Below are 18,093 nucleotides of genomic sequence, written 5' to 3'. Positions count from 1 at the left end.
CTGATCGGATTGGTCAAAAGTCCAATTCGTGAAAAAATATCCGAAATGGGCTGCCTGTCTAAACAAAGCCATAGAAGGCCGCACAACAATATAAATTGCCTACATTTAGTCTGGCAGAAAGCACATTTACAAAAGGCGTGTGTGAAAACCATACTCAAGCTGCATATAATACTCTTACAAGAAGAACAAGAGAAACTATACACACACCACTGATTTCCCTTGTGAGAGAGACTTTATTCAGCAAGTACAGACACCCAAATATAATATTCCTACTAAAGATTGAAACAGAAAAGCCTGTTCTGTAATGTATAGTGACGGACCTAGTCGCTCATTATGAAGTTAAACCTTTGATTTTTACACATACCTGTACACATCCTGTGAATTAGGACAGTAGACAGACAGATTGAAGTTAATGAGTTAATTTGTTAAAATGTCACCAGTACTTTGGAATCCATAGTTATGCAGTAATGTAGAGTAAAAATGACTGCAGAAAGTGACCCAACAGCAGTCGAAGATAAAGTGATATCACCAAGGGTGACATTGATAAAGCAAGTGAGACGGGTCGACCACAGTCCACATTGTTTCTGCCATAACCTGGCCAGAATAATTCCCAAATGTAAAATTGGGTTTGTGCGCTTTATAGGTGAAAAATCTGTTGATGTGCCCTTGAGCAAGGCACTTAACCCTAATTGCTAATTTCAGTCACTCTGAAACAGCATCTGCTAAATTATAAACATTTCAAATGTATACCTGACCACTGAGAACTATAAAAAGTGAAACACATTCAAATGGCAGTCATACATCCATGGAAATGTTTCCGGTTCACATTCAGTTCATGTAATGCAAACAAATTGATTTGATTGACAGGTGAAGGGACCTGGTAAACAGCTTTGGATGGAATTAGATCACTTATTAAAAAGGGTCAATATGCAGTTGTTACATCAATCTTTGGACTTATAAATGAATGATATGTACCCATTGATTCTTGAAGAATATAACTTTGAAATGCCTGATGAGCTTAGTTCAACTGACGTTCACCATCAGAACCGAGAAAAAGCTTACATTTTCTGTTTGTAAACAAAGTAAATGTAAACAAACAGCCTCAAAATGGTTAAGACTATCACTTTGATATCATGGATGGTCAGTCCTTGCGTCTATGAATTTGAGTGGCTATATTTCTCCCTCAGCTTTTTACCAAAACAGGGGCGGGGAGTACTCATTTTATTTAACTAGGCAAGTCAGTTAAGAACAAATTCTTATTTACAATGACAGCCTACATGGCCAAACCCGGAAGGCGCTGGGCCAATTGTGCACTGCCCTATGGGACTCCCAATCACGGCCGGTTGAGATACAGTCTGGATTCGAACCAGGGTGTCTGTAGTGACACCTCTAGCACTGAGATGCAGTGCCTTAGACCGCTGCGCCACATTGTTATAGTTTAAACTGCTGATTGCCCCTTTAAAGCAAATTTCCAATGACAACATACATGCATACACCAATAAGAGACAGCGCATTCAGAACAATTTTTGGATGCACGTGGCCTGAGTGCAGTGATCCACAACATTGACTTGCTCTCAACCTGAAGTTCATAAAACTACCACTAGATGGTGCATAGAAATCAAATATGGCTCAGCCAGTAGCTGTAATATTTGATCTGGCTTCTCAATGAATTGCATTGTAAAGGAGATGTTGCATTCCTCTAATCCTGCAAGCTGCATCATATGTTCATCCAAATTGCATGAATGTGCATATTTATGGCATTGAATCCTACCAAATTCATGTTGTAGGATTTCTAGGTCTATAACAAAAGAACAATAGAGAGCAAGACATGCATGACACCACGGCACGTCAATGGCAGAGATGTCATGAACAGGATCGCCATCTAATGGGTATATCAGAAAATGGGTATATTTTTTATACAAAAAAGAAAAACGAAAAACATTGAGACCAGTCCTCTGTATATTATTGGAAACATATCCTTTCTACATTTTCCACATGTCTACGTCAGCAACTGTCCTTTTGATTCTTCAGATAGGCTTATGGTTTGAAATTAAATGTCAGTAAATGTGACATCTTAATATCAAGCACAAAATTCAGTAAGTGTTATTAACGTGTCACTGCTGGTGATTTCAACGCTGTCTTAGAGAGCCATCTTGGTGTAATAAGGGCATAGGCTAAAAGTCAATGTCAACCTACAGGCCTACATGTTCCTTTCTGGACATCAATAGGGCAACCATGGTAAGAGCTGTAACAATGTCAGTAACATATCCTGTGTGTGCCATGGTGTGCAAGGCCAATAGAATGATAGCCCAATTTAGGCCTCACATGGATGCTATCGGCAACAGTAACTAAATTACTATCATCTGACAGATTAAATGGTGAGAAATAACACAGTAAACAGAAAATGCAACAACCAGCAACGGCAATCTATTCTTATGAGAACGAGCAAGCGTCAGAGACAATATCTGAGCTTGGTTTGGTAGAGAGAAATAAAGAAGACAAAAAAAGGACATTAAAGTGGTCACAGAATATGGACCACTTTGTTCTTCCGGGGCGGCAGGTAGCCTAGAGGTTAGAGCGTTGGACTAGTAACCGAAAGGTTGCAAGATCGAATCCCCGAGCTGACAAGGTAAAAATCTGTCGTTCTGCCCCTGAACAAGGCAGTTAACCCACTGTTCCTAGGCCGTCATTGAAAATAAGAATTTGTTCTTAACTGACTTGCCTAGTTACATAAAGGTAAAATAAAATAAAAATTCACCGTCTGTCAGATTCACCAATAAACATTACTTTGATGCCATAACGGCTCAACCCATGGCAGTTTCCATACAGTACATGTGTCAGTCACTTGACAGCCACTATGTTGGAGGAATCTTCAGTGACCAGTAAACAATCAAAGACAGTCAGTTTGTTTGTGCACACACACCACACCTGGCCTAGTGCAAGTAAAGTAGGGCCAGAATGGGCATCTTTGACTAATGCTTCCAACTTTCAAAACAAATAACTAATTTAATATAAAAAAAATCTCCACTAGCTTTATTCAGTAGGGCCTGTTGATGAAAACCTACTCCTCCTAAATGGCCAGTAGGGCCTGCTGATGAAAACCTACTCCTCCTAAATGGTCAGTAGGGCCTGCTGATGAAAACCTACTCCTCCTAAATGGTCAGTAGGGCCTGCTGATGAAAACCTACTCCTCCTAAATGGTCAGTAGGGCCTGCTGATGAAAACCTACTCCTCCTAAATGGTCAGTAGGGCCTGCTGATGAAAACCTACTCCTCCTAAATGGTCAGTAGGGCCTGCTGATGAAAACCTACTCCTCCTAAATGGTCAGTAGGGCCTGCTGATGAAAACCTACTCCTCCTAAATGGTCAGTAGGGCCTGCTGATGAAAACCTACTCCTCCTAAATGGTCAGTAGGGCCTGCTGATGAAAACCTACTCCTCCTAAATGGTCAGTAGGGCCTGCTGATGAAAACCTACTCCTCCTAAATGGTCAGTAGGGCCTGCTGATGAAAACCTACTCCTCCTAAATGGTCAGTAGGGCCTGCTGATGAAAACCTACTCCTCCTAAATGGCCTGTAGGGCCTGCTGATGAAAACCTACTCCTCCTAAATGGTCAGTAGGGCCTGCTGATGAAAACCTACTCCTCCTAAATGGCCAGTAGGGCCTGCTGATGAAAACCTACTCCTTCTAAATTGTCAGTAGGGCCTGTTCAAATCTCCATTTGAATTTCTTGCGTTGTTAAATAGTTAAACTCTCATTGTTGATCGTCTCCATAGGTATAACCAGTTGGAGTGAACTACATTGTGCTGCATGAATGTGGTTGTCAGAGTCCACCAGCACTAGAAAGTGGCTTTCCTCAGCACTGAACACACACACACTGTACAGTCCCATAGGACAAGCAAGTCACAAATTATTAATAGTAAAGTCCCGGTAAAAAATTTAAAAGAAATGTTCATCATTGGCGCAGAAGGTGTAGCTGTGATTGTGGTCCGTCTGTTTCCACCTTTGGCTCAGTATCTACCTCCATCCCACCACACCTCCTTTCATCCCTTACTCCAGCTTTTCGTCAGGGATGTTGTCCAGGTCTAGGTCAGGTGAGGCCACACAGCACATACACAGCTTCTGGGTATTTAGGGAGATCGCATCTGGGGAAAGGAAATAGAACCAGGAAGTGTCAAATCCAAGCACAGCTCCCCGGAGCAAAGTGTTACAACTTTTACATTGCCCCCAACCAGCCAGTGATTGTCAAGAAAACAACTGTCGTTCTCGTGGTTATTGACTGTTAATTAACAAACATATTTAGTATCTACTGGCTTCCTTACAAACCACTGATGCAGACCTTTGGAACATCTACATTTTAAAAGGGTCTTATAAATCCATGTAATATAGAATAAACTTATACAATAAATCCTTTATTTATTTTAGACAGGTCTAAAGAAACATGATATGAAGAAAATTGAGTCTATTTCAGAAGAACAGAATAGCATACTCTGAGTTGTCCTTATGTTAGGTCCTGATCTGGCTATGCCAAACTAGTTCATTTAGCAGAAAAGACTTGCTTAGAATTCTGTATGAAGAATACAATTGAACAAAGCTGAATAAAATAGAAAGGATATTTTCAACAAATTATTCGAAGGAGTGCGCACATGCGGCAATTCTGTGTTGAGCAGCAAACAAAGAAATGGGTATTCCCAGGAGCGGAACTTTGATTTTAGAAGTGGGAGGAGTCCACTGGGTCCTAAAGCACACCGTTGACTTGTATTCCTATATGCTTCATTTAGAGTTATTAATGTAACTTTAGTTATTCTACAAACGTTGGGCTATATGCTTAGATTTTTTTATACATTGTAAAAGGCTTCATGATGCGACTAATTATGATTTGAATAAAGTTGCTTGAAAAGGCATGAGCTCGGCTTTGTTTTTAGTGCAGGCTGTACACACATCACTCTTTCACAATTTGACAAGCACAATTTGACAAGCACTTGATAATGCCTTGAATTTCACGGCGGCATGCCCTTCTGCGGTCAGTGGCGGCTGTGCCCTTGGCCCGTAGTACTGCGTTGTGCCCTTCTCCCGAGTGCTGCGAGCTCCGAAGCCCCTGCTCACTCACATTGCTCTCCATCACGCGATCGGGTCTTCCACAGACTACAAGTAAAGACAGACACATCCGGACGTGCGTCCTTATCCAATTCCCGAGGTGCATATCGAAGATACTGGAAGAGCTGTCCACATTTAACTTGCCAACAGCACTAGCCTATGTCAATCTACTATCCCCCATAGTACAAAAGTCAACCTATTCTGTGTGAGAAATAAATATTCCAGACAGTCTGGGACAGTTGTGCGATGCGATAGATCCCAAATCAATACAACCACTAGCATCAAAAAAAGTTTACGCAACATGGCTGACGCAAAATATCAAAACGTTTAGCTTAAGTTTTTCATTAACTATTATGCTATTTCTTCACATTAGAAGCGCAGCAATGCGCACATGGCAGTAGGCTAAGCGCAAATGTTCCATTAGCTGCAAATCACCATTATCAAAAGTGACCGCAAATGCTATTATGCATGTAATGCTTGTATTATAAAAGGTGCATTTTTATGGTGAAAATTATTTTCCCCAAACTTGAAACTCACACGATACTTATCTATACCAGTTAGGCTCTACACCCCTTGTAAAGCAGATTAATGTGCTTAATTTTAAGAAGTTATTTGGTCACTTTAGTGTGTGCAACTACGATTCTAAAAAGGTCGCAAAATAAAAGGCATTGTTTCTTGTGCTGGGCATCATTCACAAGTGATAATTCACAATAGGCTAATATTGTCACCCATCAGACTATTCTTGATTTAATCTTGTCTTTACATATAAGTGAAATTTGTTTTGATTTAGAATGGGCCATTATCAAGCACCCGTCTCAAAACCGAGGCAGCGGGAAAAAAGACATGTCATCTATGCACTTAAATAGCGAACGGAGGACGCTTTTTCTGTGGTTTATTTTCATGCCAGCCAGGTAGCTATACTCCTGTTGTAAAGCGAAGCAATGTGCTAAATATTAGGGTAGTTGAGAAATAAATATAGTAGGCCTAGCCTATAGAGAGCTGATGGGATCCTCTGTTAAGTAGAAGCCATCACTGTTTTCTCAAATAATTGCATAGCCTATAGAAATGTTGTGCAACATGGGCTCACATGAAGTGTTTGATTCGATTTTTGAAAACATTTGCATTGATGTCAGATTGATTAGAGGGACAATAGAGTGCTGAGTACCAGGAAGTTTTAGCAAGTTTGGTAGGCTACTAATTACCATCAGCAGCATCAACGCTTGGAGAAGCCTAATTACCTTGACTAAACGGACATGTTGAATTTGACTGCCTTCATGACGGCGTGTGTGACCGTACAGCAACAGCCCTACCTCCAACCACAGTAGATCTAAATTTGGCTGCTCAATTCCAAAATCACAAGGTAACCATGATATGAATGTATAGCTTTCCACCATGTATTTGTCTTCAAACAAAATCTACCTATTATTCCCCATGAATCAATCTTTCCTGTTGAATCATGTCAGCTCTATTTATTACATCTTAAGGTTGTTTCAGCCCAGTCTCACCGAGCATCCTGCCCAGGAAGGCAGGTCTGGAGGAGGGGGGCAGGTGGATACAGATGTAGTACACTGGAGCTCCAGACAAAGCCACCCCGATACCAACCAGAGAGTTGATGGTATCACTGTAGAGAGGTACTACCACTAGGAACACACTGCATAGGCAGTACACTATAGGGAAGAACAGAGAGAGCTGGAGAGAGGGAGAGAAAGAGGGCGAGAGAGAGAGCAAGTGGGGGGAAACTCAACATGAATTATGCATTCCATCATGTTCCCACACATTCCTCAGAGCAGTTGACAAAATAACTGATAGAAAAGTAGATAACTGACAGGAATTAAGACATTTAGTAACCGTGAATAAGGTCCTTACCTTGACGGGCCGGGGCATGTTGGGAGCCTTGAACCGGAGGTATATCTGGCTGGCGATGGAGAGGCCGATGAACAGCCAGTAGTTGAAGCTGAAGTAGTTGATGAGCTGGAACACGTCCTTCACACACAGGTAAATCAGAGACATGCCACCCTGCAGGAGACACAGAACACTTCAGAAATCTGATCCTAGAGCAGACATGCCACCCTAAACCAGACAAAGACAGTGCCCACACACACCAGCAGGATAAACCCTATATTTCTACAGAGAAAAGGATTGTAAAGCTACTATATGCAACATCACACTCCCCATCAATCACTGTGTGACATGACATTTTAAGTCGTCATTCACTTACATTGAAGAGCAGTGCTGGGATGGGGGTGTAGCGCTCGACATGGATCATGCAGAGGACGTTGGGTAAATGGCCCTCCCTGGAGCCAACAAAGAACAGTCTGGAGATAGCAATGATGGAGGAGTTGAGTCCTCCGTAACAAGAGATGGCCACTGACAAGGGGATCAGCCACCGAGCCCAGCCCAGGACCAAATCCGAAAAAGTCTTCAAAAGACAAGACAACACAACATAGGTTCACATCTGGGATTTGGATACAGAAACCTGGGTTAGGCTGCGTTCCATTTATTTCAACCAATTCATTGCCTTTCCATGGGGAGAATTGGATTAGGAATTTTCCATTTACTTCCTGAATTGCAATGGAATTTACCCCATCTCTGCTAGCAACCGACAACACACCGAAAAAGGACACTTACTCAGGGCATTCTGTAACTACATGATCATTATTAATTACCATAGTCCTGTGTACAAGCTAACCTCAGCAGCTAGAGGACTTTCCCTCCTCTTGGTTATCATGTCAGCGAGAGTCACAGGAGAATAGTATAGCTGGTGCCCCAAGCAAGCAGAGCAGCCAGTCTCCTACTGATGATGTCACAGGAACCAGAGAACATACAGCAACAGCTGGTCAATTAGCTACACTGAACAGATGCTGCCAATTAAGACCTGCCCCGTGACCTGCTAATGGTTTAACCATGGTGTGTGTGTTTGAAAAGAGGAGACTTTTACATTCATCATGATTGACTTAACATGGCAGGTCCCAACTCATCCATAACCCTACTAGTGGTGAGCGATTAATCAAACATTTGTTTTATTAAATAACTAATTGACCGACATCTGTTCAATTACTTGAATTCCATTTAGTTCTTTTTTTGTGAGCTCAACGCGCAGTTTCTCTAGAAATAAATCAAATAATTCGAGAAATTAAGTCAAGAACAAATGTGGAACGCTGGGCTGAAGGGAGTTGTAGTTTTCATTAGGCAAATATTGAACATAATTACTACATTTCTGTGCTGAACTAACTGCAGAGCCTTCAGAAACTATTTATATCCCTTGACATTCCACATTGTTGTGTTACAGCCTGAATTCAAAATGGATTCAATAGATTTTACCACATACAATGCCCCATAATGATTAAGTGAAACCCTATTTAGAAATATTTGCACATTTTGTGAAAATGAAATGCAGAACTGGTATTTACATAAGTATTCACAGCCCCGAATCAATACTTTGTAGAAGCACCTTTGGCAGCAATTACAGCTGTGAATCTTCCTGGGTAAGCCTCTAAGCTTTCCACACATGGATTGTGCAACATTTGACCATTTTTTCTTTTAAATTCTTCAAGCTCTATCAAATTGGCTGTTGATCATTGATAGACAACCATTTTCAGGTCTTGCCAAAACTAACTCGGCCACTCCGGAACATTCACTGGATTCCTGGTAAGGAACTTAGATTTGGCCTTGTGTTTTAGACTATTGTCCTGCTGAAAGGTGAATTAATCTCCCAGTGTCGGGTGGAAAGCACACCGAAACAGGTTTTCATCTAGGATTTTGCCTGTGCTTAGCTCCATTCTGTTCCTTTTTTATCCTGAAAAACTCCAGTCCTTAACGATTACAAGCATACATACACATAACATGATGCAGCCACCACTATGCTTGAAAATATGGTGTGTGGTACTCAGTAATGCATTGTATATGCTCCAAACATTGTATTCAGGACGAGAATGTTTTGCCTTGCCACATTTTTTGCAGTATTACTTTAGTGCCTTGTTGAAAACAGGATGGATGTTTTGGAATATTTTGTATTCTATACAGGCTTCCCTTTCACTCTGTCAATTAGGTTAGTATTGTGGAGTAACTATAATGTTGTTTTATCCTCAGTCATTTCCCATTACAGATATTAAACTCAATGTTTAAAATAAATCACCATTGGCCTCAGGGTGAAATCCCTGAGCGGTTTCCTTCCTCTCCGGAACCTGAGTTAGGAAGGACGCCTTCTTTGGATGGTGTATCAATACACCCTGTCACTACAAAGTGTAATTAACAGTAATTGGTAATAAGCAGTCTTTAAAGTAGGGCTGGTCAATATGGCCAAAATATTATATCACTGTATTTTACAAAATGTGATGTTATTTTTAGTTTGAATAATAAAAAAGTTCTACATTTGCTTTATGAGTAGTGAGTGATCCTAGCGTGGCAACACATCCATTCAATGAGTCTTTCTCCATTCTGATTGTTTTATACTGTTCAATTCAACCAAGACATATTTCAGCACTTTTATCATTTCCCGAATTTCCTGCACTCAATTACAGTGGTGGGAAAAGTGCCCAAATGTCATACTTGAGTAAAAGTAAAGATACGTTAATAGAAAATTACTAAAGTAAAAGTGACCCAGTAAAATACTACTTGAGTAAAAGTTAACATATTTGATTTTAAATATAATTGATAAAATGTACTTAAGTATTAAAACTAAAAGTATAAATAATTTCAAAATCCTTAAATCAAGCAAACCAGATGGCACCATTTTATTTACGGATAGCCAGGGGCACACTCCAACACTCAGACATAATTTACCAACAAAGAATTTGTGTTTAGCGAGTCCTCCAAAGAGGCAATAGATGACCAGGGATGTTCTCTTGACAAGGGCGTGAATTGGACCATTTTCCTGTCCTGCTAAGCATTCAAAATGTAACGAGTACTTTTAGGTGTCAGGGAAAATATATCGAGTAAAAAGCACAGTATTTTCTTTAGGAATGTAGAGAAGTAAAAGTTGTCAAAAATAGTAAAGTACAGATACCAAAAAAAAGCAACTTAAGTAGCACTTGAAAGTATTTTTACACCACTGCTCAATTGAGATAATTTCCACACAGCCACGTAGGACTGCATGATATGTGCAAATAATCGAGGACTTATTTTTAACCAAATGTTCCAAATGCAATTTGACTTGCGAATTAGAGCAAAACTGTTGGAATCGTGTAAATAGAATGACAGTTCTAATTCTATTGTTAGAATATAATAGTGGGCACTTTGAATAGTGTTGTTTGAGATGACAACAAATGAAAATGCCAGGGAATAGTTATTGTGACAGGGTAAGAACTAAAGTGTTAATACGCGTTTCCTAGGGGACCCAATAAGCACGGGCTACATTGCATGTTCTCTCTTACCTACTTCATGTATGAACATATTCTTGCTTTGCATATTCCTCTTTGATTTAGTAGATACTGTTGTACAAACATGCTGGCTTAGGTCTACACCATCACTGATATTATCAGGCTGTATTAGCTAGCTACGTTTGCTCTTACTCAGTACATTTATTAGCTTGCTACGTTTGCGCTTAACGTTACTCACTACATTTATTAGCTAGCTAGCTATTAGCGTCTCACAAGAATTAGGGCAACTTGCGAAGATGTTGCTTTGCTGCTGTAAGAAACAAACTAATAATGTCATTATAGAACGCTAATGTATTTATATTAATTAAGAAGCACAGGGAAAACAGCATTGTCGTCATTAACTTTGTTGCATGCGCTGCATTGACCATGCAGACTTAACGCAAGTGTTTCGTGGTTGAGGATGCGCTCCTTGAGTGACAGGGGGCGGGGCTAGGTCCTTGTGGAAAGTGACACGGAGACAAAGAGCGGATAGCGATGATTCAAGTAGCAATGTAAACTATAAAAATTGACTACAGATGCCGTATCACATTTAACAAACCAAACATTCAAATACCGGTATAGAAGGTAAAGTTAAATCCCAAACCGGTGCCTGCATCAATACCGGTATATCATAAAATACGGTATACCGCCCGCCACACTTTAAAGTACTGTAGTGACCCGCACAGACAGCTGTGTGTTATGTGTTAGGCTAGTAGGTGGTTGTGTTGTACTGACCAGTACCCAGTGTTCGCCGGGTCCGACATGCCAATCAACCTGCTATCTGCCAATCACGGGAATGCCTGGAATGTTCTGATGCCGGGCATCCTGGCGGTTGGCGGAGTGGCGTGGAGGGGGGTTGGGCAGGGGGATGGAGCATTGGAAGTTAAGACCAGGTTTAGCCTTTGTTCTCCCTTTTTTACGTCTGGGCTTCACAAGAGAAGGCCACGATTGGCTTGTGGGTTATCTGTCATTTATTTGGCGTGTGCTACGGCCCAAACAGTAGCCTGTGTAAAGTTGGTTTAATAAACCGCCAATTCGCAAACTCAAGCCTCTGTCTGGACAATTGTTCATTTATGATCTTGTCAGGTCATTACAGTACTTTGAAGAACTAGTAACATGATTGTCAGACAGCTCTGCAGCATACTTAGGCAGCTACTAGCGATGAGGGTTTGAAATAATTTCACTATTCGAATGGTATCATGAATAATTGTGAAATACGTGTTTGACCTGAGCACTGCTGCACGAGGCAGAGACGCTGGTGCTCTATTGCAGCTATGGAGGGGCCGGAGAGATGGGAGCGAGCAGACGGAGGGAGACTCAGTCAGCCAAGGCAACTCAGCTAAAGTTACAGCCAAGACTATATTCGTGGCCAACAGTTTTGAGAATGACACAAATATTAATTTTCACAAAGTCTACTGCCTCAGTTTGTATGGCAATTTGCATATACTCCAGAATGTTATGAAGAGTGATCCTCTTTTCCATGCAAATGAACTGAATCCCCAAAAAACATTTCCACTGCATTTCAGCCCTGCCACAAAAGGACCAGCTGACATTATGTCAGTGATTCTCTCGTTATCACAGGTGTGAGTGACGAGGACAAGGCTGGAGATTACTCTGTCATGCTGATTGAGTTCGAATAACCACCCAAAGCTTCAAAAAGGAGGGTGGTGCTTGGAATCATTGTTCTTCCTCTGTCAACCATGGATACCTGCAAGGAAACACATGCCATCATTGCTTTGCACAAAAAGGGCTTCACAGGCAAGGATATTGCTGCCAGTAAGATTGCACCTAAACCAACCATTTATTGGATCATCAAGAACTTCAAGGAGAGCGGTTCAATTGTTGTGAAGAAGGCTTCAGGGCGCCCAAGAAAGTCCAGCAAGCGCCAGGACGGTCTCCTAAAGTTGATTCAGCTGTGGGATCGGGGCACCACCAGAACAGAGCTTGCTCAGGAATGGCAGCAGGCAGGTGTGAGTGCATCTGCACGCACAGTGAGGCGAAGACTTTGAGGATGGCCTGGTGTCAATTAGGGCAGCAAAGAAGCTACTTCTCTCCAGGAAAAACATCAGGGACAGACTGATATTCTGTAAAGGGTACAGGGGTTGGACTGCTGAGGACTGGGGAAAAGTAATTTTCTCTGATGAATCCCCTTTCCGATTGGGGCTTCCGGAAAAAAGCTTGTCCGGAGAAGACAAGGTGAGCGCTACCATCAGTCCTGTGTCATGCCAACAGTAAAGCATCCTGAGACCATTCATGTGTGGGATTGCTTCTCAGCCAAGGGAGTTGGCTCACTCACAATTTTGCCTAAGAACACAACTATGAATAAAGAATGGTACCAACACATCCTCCGAGAGCAACTTCTCCCAACCATCCAGGAACAGTTGGGTGACGAACAATGCCTTTTCCAGCATGATGGAGGACCTTGCCATAAGGCAAAAGTGATAAATAAGTGGCTGGGGAACAAAACACTGATATTTTGGCTCCATGGCCAGGAAACTCCCCAGACCTTAATCCCATTGAGAACTTGTGGTCAATCCTCAAGAGGTGGGTAGACAAACAAACCCACAAATTCTGACAAACTCCAAGCATTGATTATGCAAGAATGGGCTGTCATCAGTCAGGATGTGGCCCAGAAGTTAATTGACAGCATGCCAGGGTGGATTGCAGAGGTCTAGAAAAAGAAGGGTCAACACTGCAAATATTGACTCTGCATCAACTTCATGTAATTGTCAATAAAAGCCTTTGACACTTATGAAATGCTTGTAATTATACTTCAGTATTCCATAGTAACATCTAACAAAATATCTAAAGACACTGAAGCAGAAAACTTTGAAAATGTATATTTGTGTCATTCTCAAAACTTTTGGCCACAACTGTACCTAACTTGTAGCAGCCAATGTTATTTATCATCCCCTATATAACAGTGCCTGTCTTGACTAAGCTAGCAACCTATAGCTAGCTAAGCTAATTGAGGACACATGCTGTGTCTTCTCCCTAAACCAATTCAGATAAAACAGCTTACCTGTTGGTTGCTCGTTGTATCCTACTCATCATTTCGCAAACTTTTAATTCCATAATTGTACTCCTTTTTGCATTAGTGAATTTGCGCTCCACATTGAGCCGCTTTGATTGGCCAACAAACAACCTACACGTGAAGACTACCGGTCTTTTTAATGGGGCATATCATAAAAACGACATTGAAAAGTTGTGTTTTATTAATCATTTGAAATATAATGGTATATCCTTGTACGCAACATGGATGTTTACATTTTATTTAGAAAAAGCCTTTGTGAAAAATAGGCCTATTTTTTGCCAACATTTATACTCACAAGTATTTGAATACTAACGTCAGTTCGTATATTCTAATAACCGTGCACATCCCTACTACCTAGCTAAATAGGATGACAAAGACAGTGCAGTATAGGGAGCACAGGGATAACGTTAGATGGTTGGCTGCTACTTCCTGAACAGAGAAAATGACTAAGGAATTAAAAACAAAGTAATATACACAACTGATATTTTATTATTTCAGAGTAATTTAATTTTTCTGTTGACATCTACCCAATGTGGACCTGAGAGACAATGGAATGTTTTTGGCAATTGAACGTTCACTATTTTGGGCTTTGGAATTTCCATTAAAAAGCTATTAAATCATTTTTATGTCATTATTTCATAACTCAATTAAGGTTTTTAATGATCTAAACCGACCTCAAAATGCACCAATCGCTCAGCATTAAACCCCACACAACCTCAAATCCAGAGCAGAGTAGAACTCACCATAGCCACAGCCTCACTGGCCAGCACGGTGCCAGCATCCATAACGGTGTAGTAAGCTATATTAGTCAGAATGTAGATCACTGTGACGATGGGCATGGAGATCCCTATGGCCAACGGGAGGTTCCTGGTAGGAATGGATAAAGAAATTGATAGAACGCTTTATAAAAATACAAGGACAAACTTTGCGGGGAAAGAGAAACCTTGACAGTAACCAGACGGCCAGGGCCGGGCATACGTTCCTTGTCTATATATAACAAGTCAGACTAAGAAGGGTCAAGAGAGGACTGGCAGTGCAGGGCTAGTGGAACATAGGGTTGAGTGGTACCGTTCCTATACCGGTGTATACAGTATTACCGGCAGTGCACACAAGTAGCGCTATTTCTTTCCAAAAATAAATATAAACATCATGACAGACTGCCTCACCTCTTCGGGTTCTTGATCTCCTCAGTGATGAAGTTGAGTGCGTCCCAGCCCGAGTAGGAGTAGAGCGCAGCGTACAGAGCCAGGGCCATGTCCCCAGGGTTCACTTTAGAACCCTTAAACAAATTCTCAAAGTTCTGAGTCTGGCCTACAGACAGAGGCCAGGGATCACATAATAAATTAGATGTAATGGATTAAATAATTGAGTTAAATATCATAGCTCTTTTCCTGTTTTCAATGTTCTTTACATTGTAAGGGGGACTCATCTCACCCACTACAAAACTCACACACCTGGTCAGCAAGTGAAACTCCATGAATAGGCCAGCACACTGACATTAGGGACAGGTGGGTTATGGGTCCCTAGCCAGATGCCGTACTGTACCTTGTCCCAGCTTGATCATCCCAGAAATGATGATGACAATGAGGGCCAAGACCTTGGCTACTGTAGAGACCACCTGGAGAATGGCCCCCCACTTCACCTTCATACAGTTCACACACGTCAGGAGACCTAGAGTGGGAGAGGAAGAAGACTGTAGCAGACCACTCTCTGCAAGCAACTCCAAAGCAAGTGTTGTTTCAAACCAGGGTTGGTTCAGGTAAATTCCATTTCAAACAGATATAAACCAATTCCATTTCCAAACCTGGTTCAAATCATGTATATCATGAAAGCAGAGGCGTGTTTTTGCTGACTCGCCGAGTTAGAGCAGCTTCTAGTTACCAGTAAAGCAGAGGGCCGGGATGATAAGGCTAATGGCTTATGAACGATTCCAGATAGAGACAGGCTTATCTGACTATCCACCACTACACAGGGAGCTGATAACATTACAGTGCAGGAGGACAGGACTCCATCTGAGGGCCTGCATGTAAAGTCATTCCCTCAGATAACATTCGCAGGAAAGTGTGCACCTGCAGGCATAGACAGGGATTTGACTTTATCACTGTGGCGCTGCACAGCAATTTCCTCTGGTACCCTGGTCCCAGTGGATATGTGCATGGCTTTGCATTGTCATCCCAGAGAAGGCCTGTAAAGGAAAATAAGCCTGAAGCTTCTTACTGTATTTACAAGTGGCTATTCAAGGAAGGCTGACTCCACAGCCAATCGCTTAAACATACCCTGGGGGGGTACTGGAAAATATTTGCTGCTGTTTATTTGGTAAGTAAACAACTCAAATAAGTTAATTAAAAAGTAATTATCTTGGGTATGGTTTAACATGTAAATACTAGGCCTATAAAAAAAACGCAGAACTGAATTGATAATCTAAAGAAAGCTAATTTGGAAACACACAAACGTCCGTAGACTATATTTGGAGCATGTTACACGGAATCATTCACCAACATGTAAGCCAACTTAGATTCACTATGTGGCCAGTTTCTAAAGGTTTCATTTGTCAATTTACCATACATACTCGAAGTACATATCTCATAAATAGGAAAGTTGTCCCTTAGAGCCGGTCTAGGATCACCGGTTTCACTCCCTTATTGAGCCGATAGGCTAGTGTAGATATTGATTTAGTGGGAGTCTCAAAGAGAGCAGCGGTGGCATCGTCCAGAGGAACAGTCACCTGGACCTCTATACGCTACACTAGGTCAAGGACACATTTTAGTAGTGTAAAGAGACGGATCTAAATTCAAATCTCGCTTTCCCAAGCCACCTCCATAGGTAGTGTGGGACACATCTACACCACATACCCCCATCTGTGAGTGGTACAGTGTAAAGACAATGGCTCTCCAAAGCCACATGTCCCTGCAATAATTATCTTAATTACCTTAATACCAGTAGACAGCATTTTTGTTGCTAGCCATTTGAAAATGAAAGGCTTTCAAAAATGTCCACACATGAGAACCATGCACTATTCAAGTGAGAAACATTATGTGCAATATGGTAGATGAGAAGCTCCTGTATACGGACAAAGAAAAAGTATTTGCCCTTTCTGATTCTCTACTTAAGAATATATTTTATACTGAATGTTATCAGATCGTCAACAAAAACATATGGTACTGAAAAAAAATAAAACGCAACTTGTAAAGTGTTATTCCCGTGTTTCATGAGCTGAAATCACAGAAATATTCCATATTTCTCACAAATTTTGTGCACAAATTTGTTAACATCTTTAATGGTGAGCATTTCTCCTTTGCCAAGATAATCTCTTTATGGGTCTGATTAAACAGCATGATCATTATACAGGTGCACCTTGTGCTGGGGACAAATTTTGAGGGAGCGTGCAATTGGCATGCTGACTGCAGTAATGTCCACCAGAGCTTTTGCCAGAGATTTGAATGTTAATTTCTCTACCTTAAGCCACCTACAACAACATTTTAGAGAATTTGGATGTACATCCAACCGGTCTCACAACCGCAGACTATGTGTAACCACGCCAGCCCAGGACCTCCACATCAGAATTCTTCACCTGCGGGATCGTCTGAGACCAGACATCCAGAGAGCTGATGAAATTGGGGAGTATTTCTATCTGTAATAAAGCCCTTTTGTGGGGAAAAACGTATTCTGATTGGCTAGGCCTGGCTCCCCAGTGGGCATAAATGGGGAACCATACCAGCCAAAAAGTTATACCTTTGACTCATCTATTCATAACACATCCTTCCAAGAGTATTGATGATCATCCAGGTGTTTATTGGCAAGCTTGACCCCCATTATGTCTGGAGAAAACCAAACACTACATTTCACAGTAAGAACCTTATACCAACGGTCAAGCATGGTGGTGGTAGTGTGATGGTTTGGGGATTCTTTGCTGCCTCAGGACCTGGACAACTTGCCTTAATAGAAGGAACCATGAATTCTGCTCTGTATCAGAATTCTACATGAGAATGTCAGGTCCTCCATCTGAGTTGAAGCTGAAGTGCAGCTAAAAAGCAACACATTTTTAGTTTTGGAATGGCCTAAACCTAATCCCAATTGAGATGTTGTGGCAGGACTTGAAAAGAGCAGTTCATGCTTGAAAACCCACAAATGTCGCTGAGTTATAGCAGTTCTGCATTCAAGAGTGGGACAAAATTACAACACAGTGATGTGAGAGACTGATCAACAACTACAGGACATATTTGGTTGCAGTCATCCAGTCATTGCAGTTAAAAAGGTGGAACAACCAGTTATTGAGTGTAAGGGGGCAATTACTTTTTCACACAGGGGAATTGGGTGTTGCATAACTTTGTTGAATAAATGTAAAAAGTATACATGTTTTTCTATTTGCAAACTCAAGTTCCCTTTATCTAATATTAGGTTTTGGTATAGGAGCTGATAATTCAGAATAAAAAAAATAAGCAAAAATTGAGAAAAACAAAAAGGGGGCAAATACATTTTCATGGCACTGTAGTTTGAATAGCGATCCTTATTTTGTCTTCATAAACTGGGTGGTTTAAGCCCTGAATGCTGATTGTAAAATGGCGTCGGAAGAAATGGCAGCAGTTTTACGGGCGTCCAACCAGTTG

The 18,093-nt window shown here is 41.3% G+C and overlaps 1 protein-coding gene across 3 annotated transcripts in view; it reads right to left on the bottom strand.

The window, feature by feature from the left end:
* Positions 1-213: 213 nt before the first annotated feature.
* Positions 214-18,093, bottom strand: part of LOC129819945 (Y+L amino acid transporter 2-like) — a 31,106-nt gene continuing 13,226 nt past the window's right edge. For all 3 annotated transcript variants that reach the window (XM_055876669.1, XM_055876668.1, XM_055876670.1), the window contains exons 4-10: positions 15,032-15,157; positions 14,653-14,797; positions 14,230-14,353; positions 7,314-7,514; positions 6,962-7,111; positions 6,601-6,784; positions 214-4,143 (exon numbers count right to left, since the gene is read on the bottom strand). In XM_055876669.1, the coding sequence (XP_055732644.1) occupies positions 4,049-4,143; positions 6,601-6,784; positions 6,962-7,111; positions 7,314-7,514; positions 14,230-14,353; positions 14,653-14,797; positions 15,032-15,157 (1,025 nt within the window). In that variant the 3' untranslated portion in view covers positions 214-4,048. The remainder of the gene's footprint in view (positions 4,144-6,600; positions 6,785-6,961; positions 7,112-7,313; positions 7,515-14,229; positions 14,354-14,652; positions 14,798-15,031; positions 15,158-18,093) is intronic.

Source organism: Salvelinus fontinalis, chromosome 22 (genome assembly GCF_029448725.1).
Source record: "Salvelinus fontinalis isolate EN_2023a chromosome 22, ASM2944872v1, whole genome shotgun sequence".
Lineage (NCBI taxonomy): Eukaryota > Metazoa > Chordata > Actinopteri > Salmoniformes > Salmonidae > Salvelinus > Salvelinus fontinalis.
This window is presented reverse-complemented; position numbering and strand designations above follow the sequence as displayed.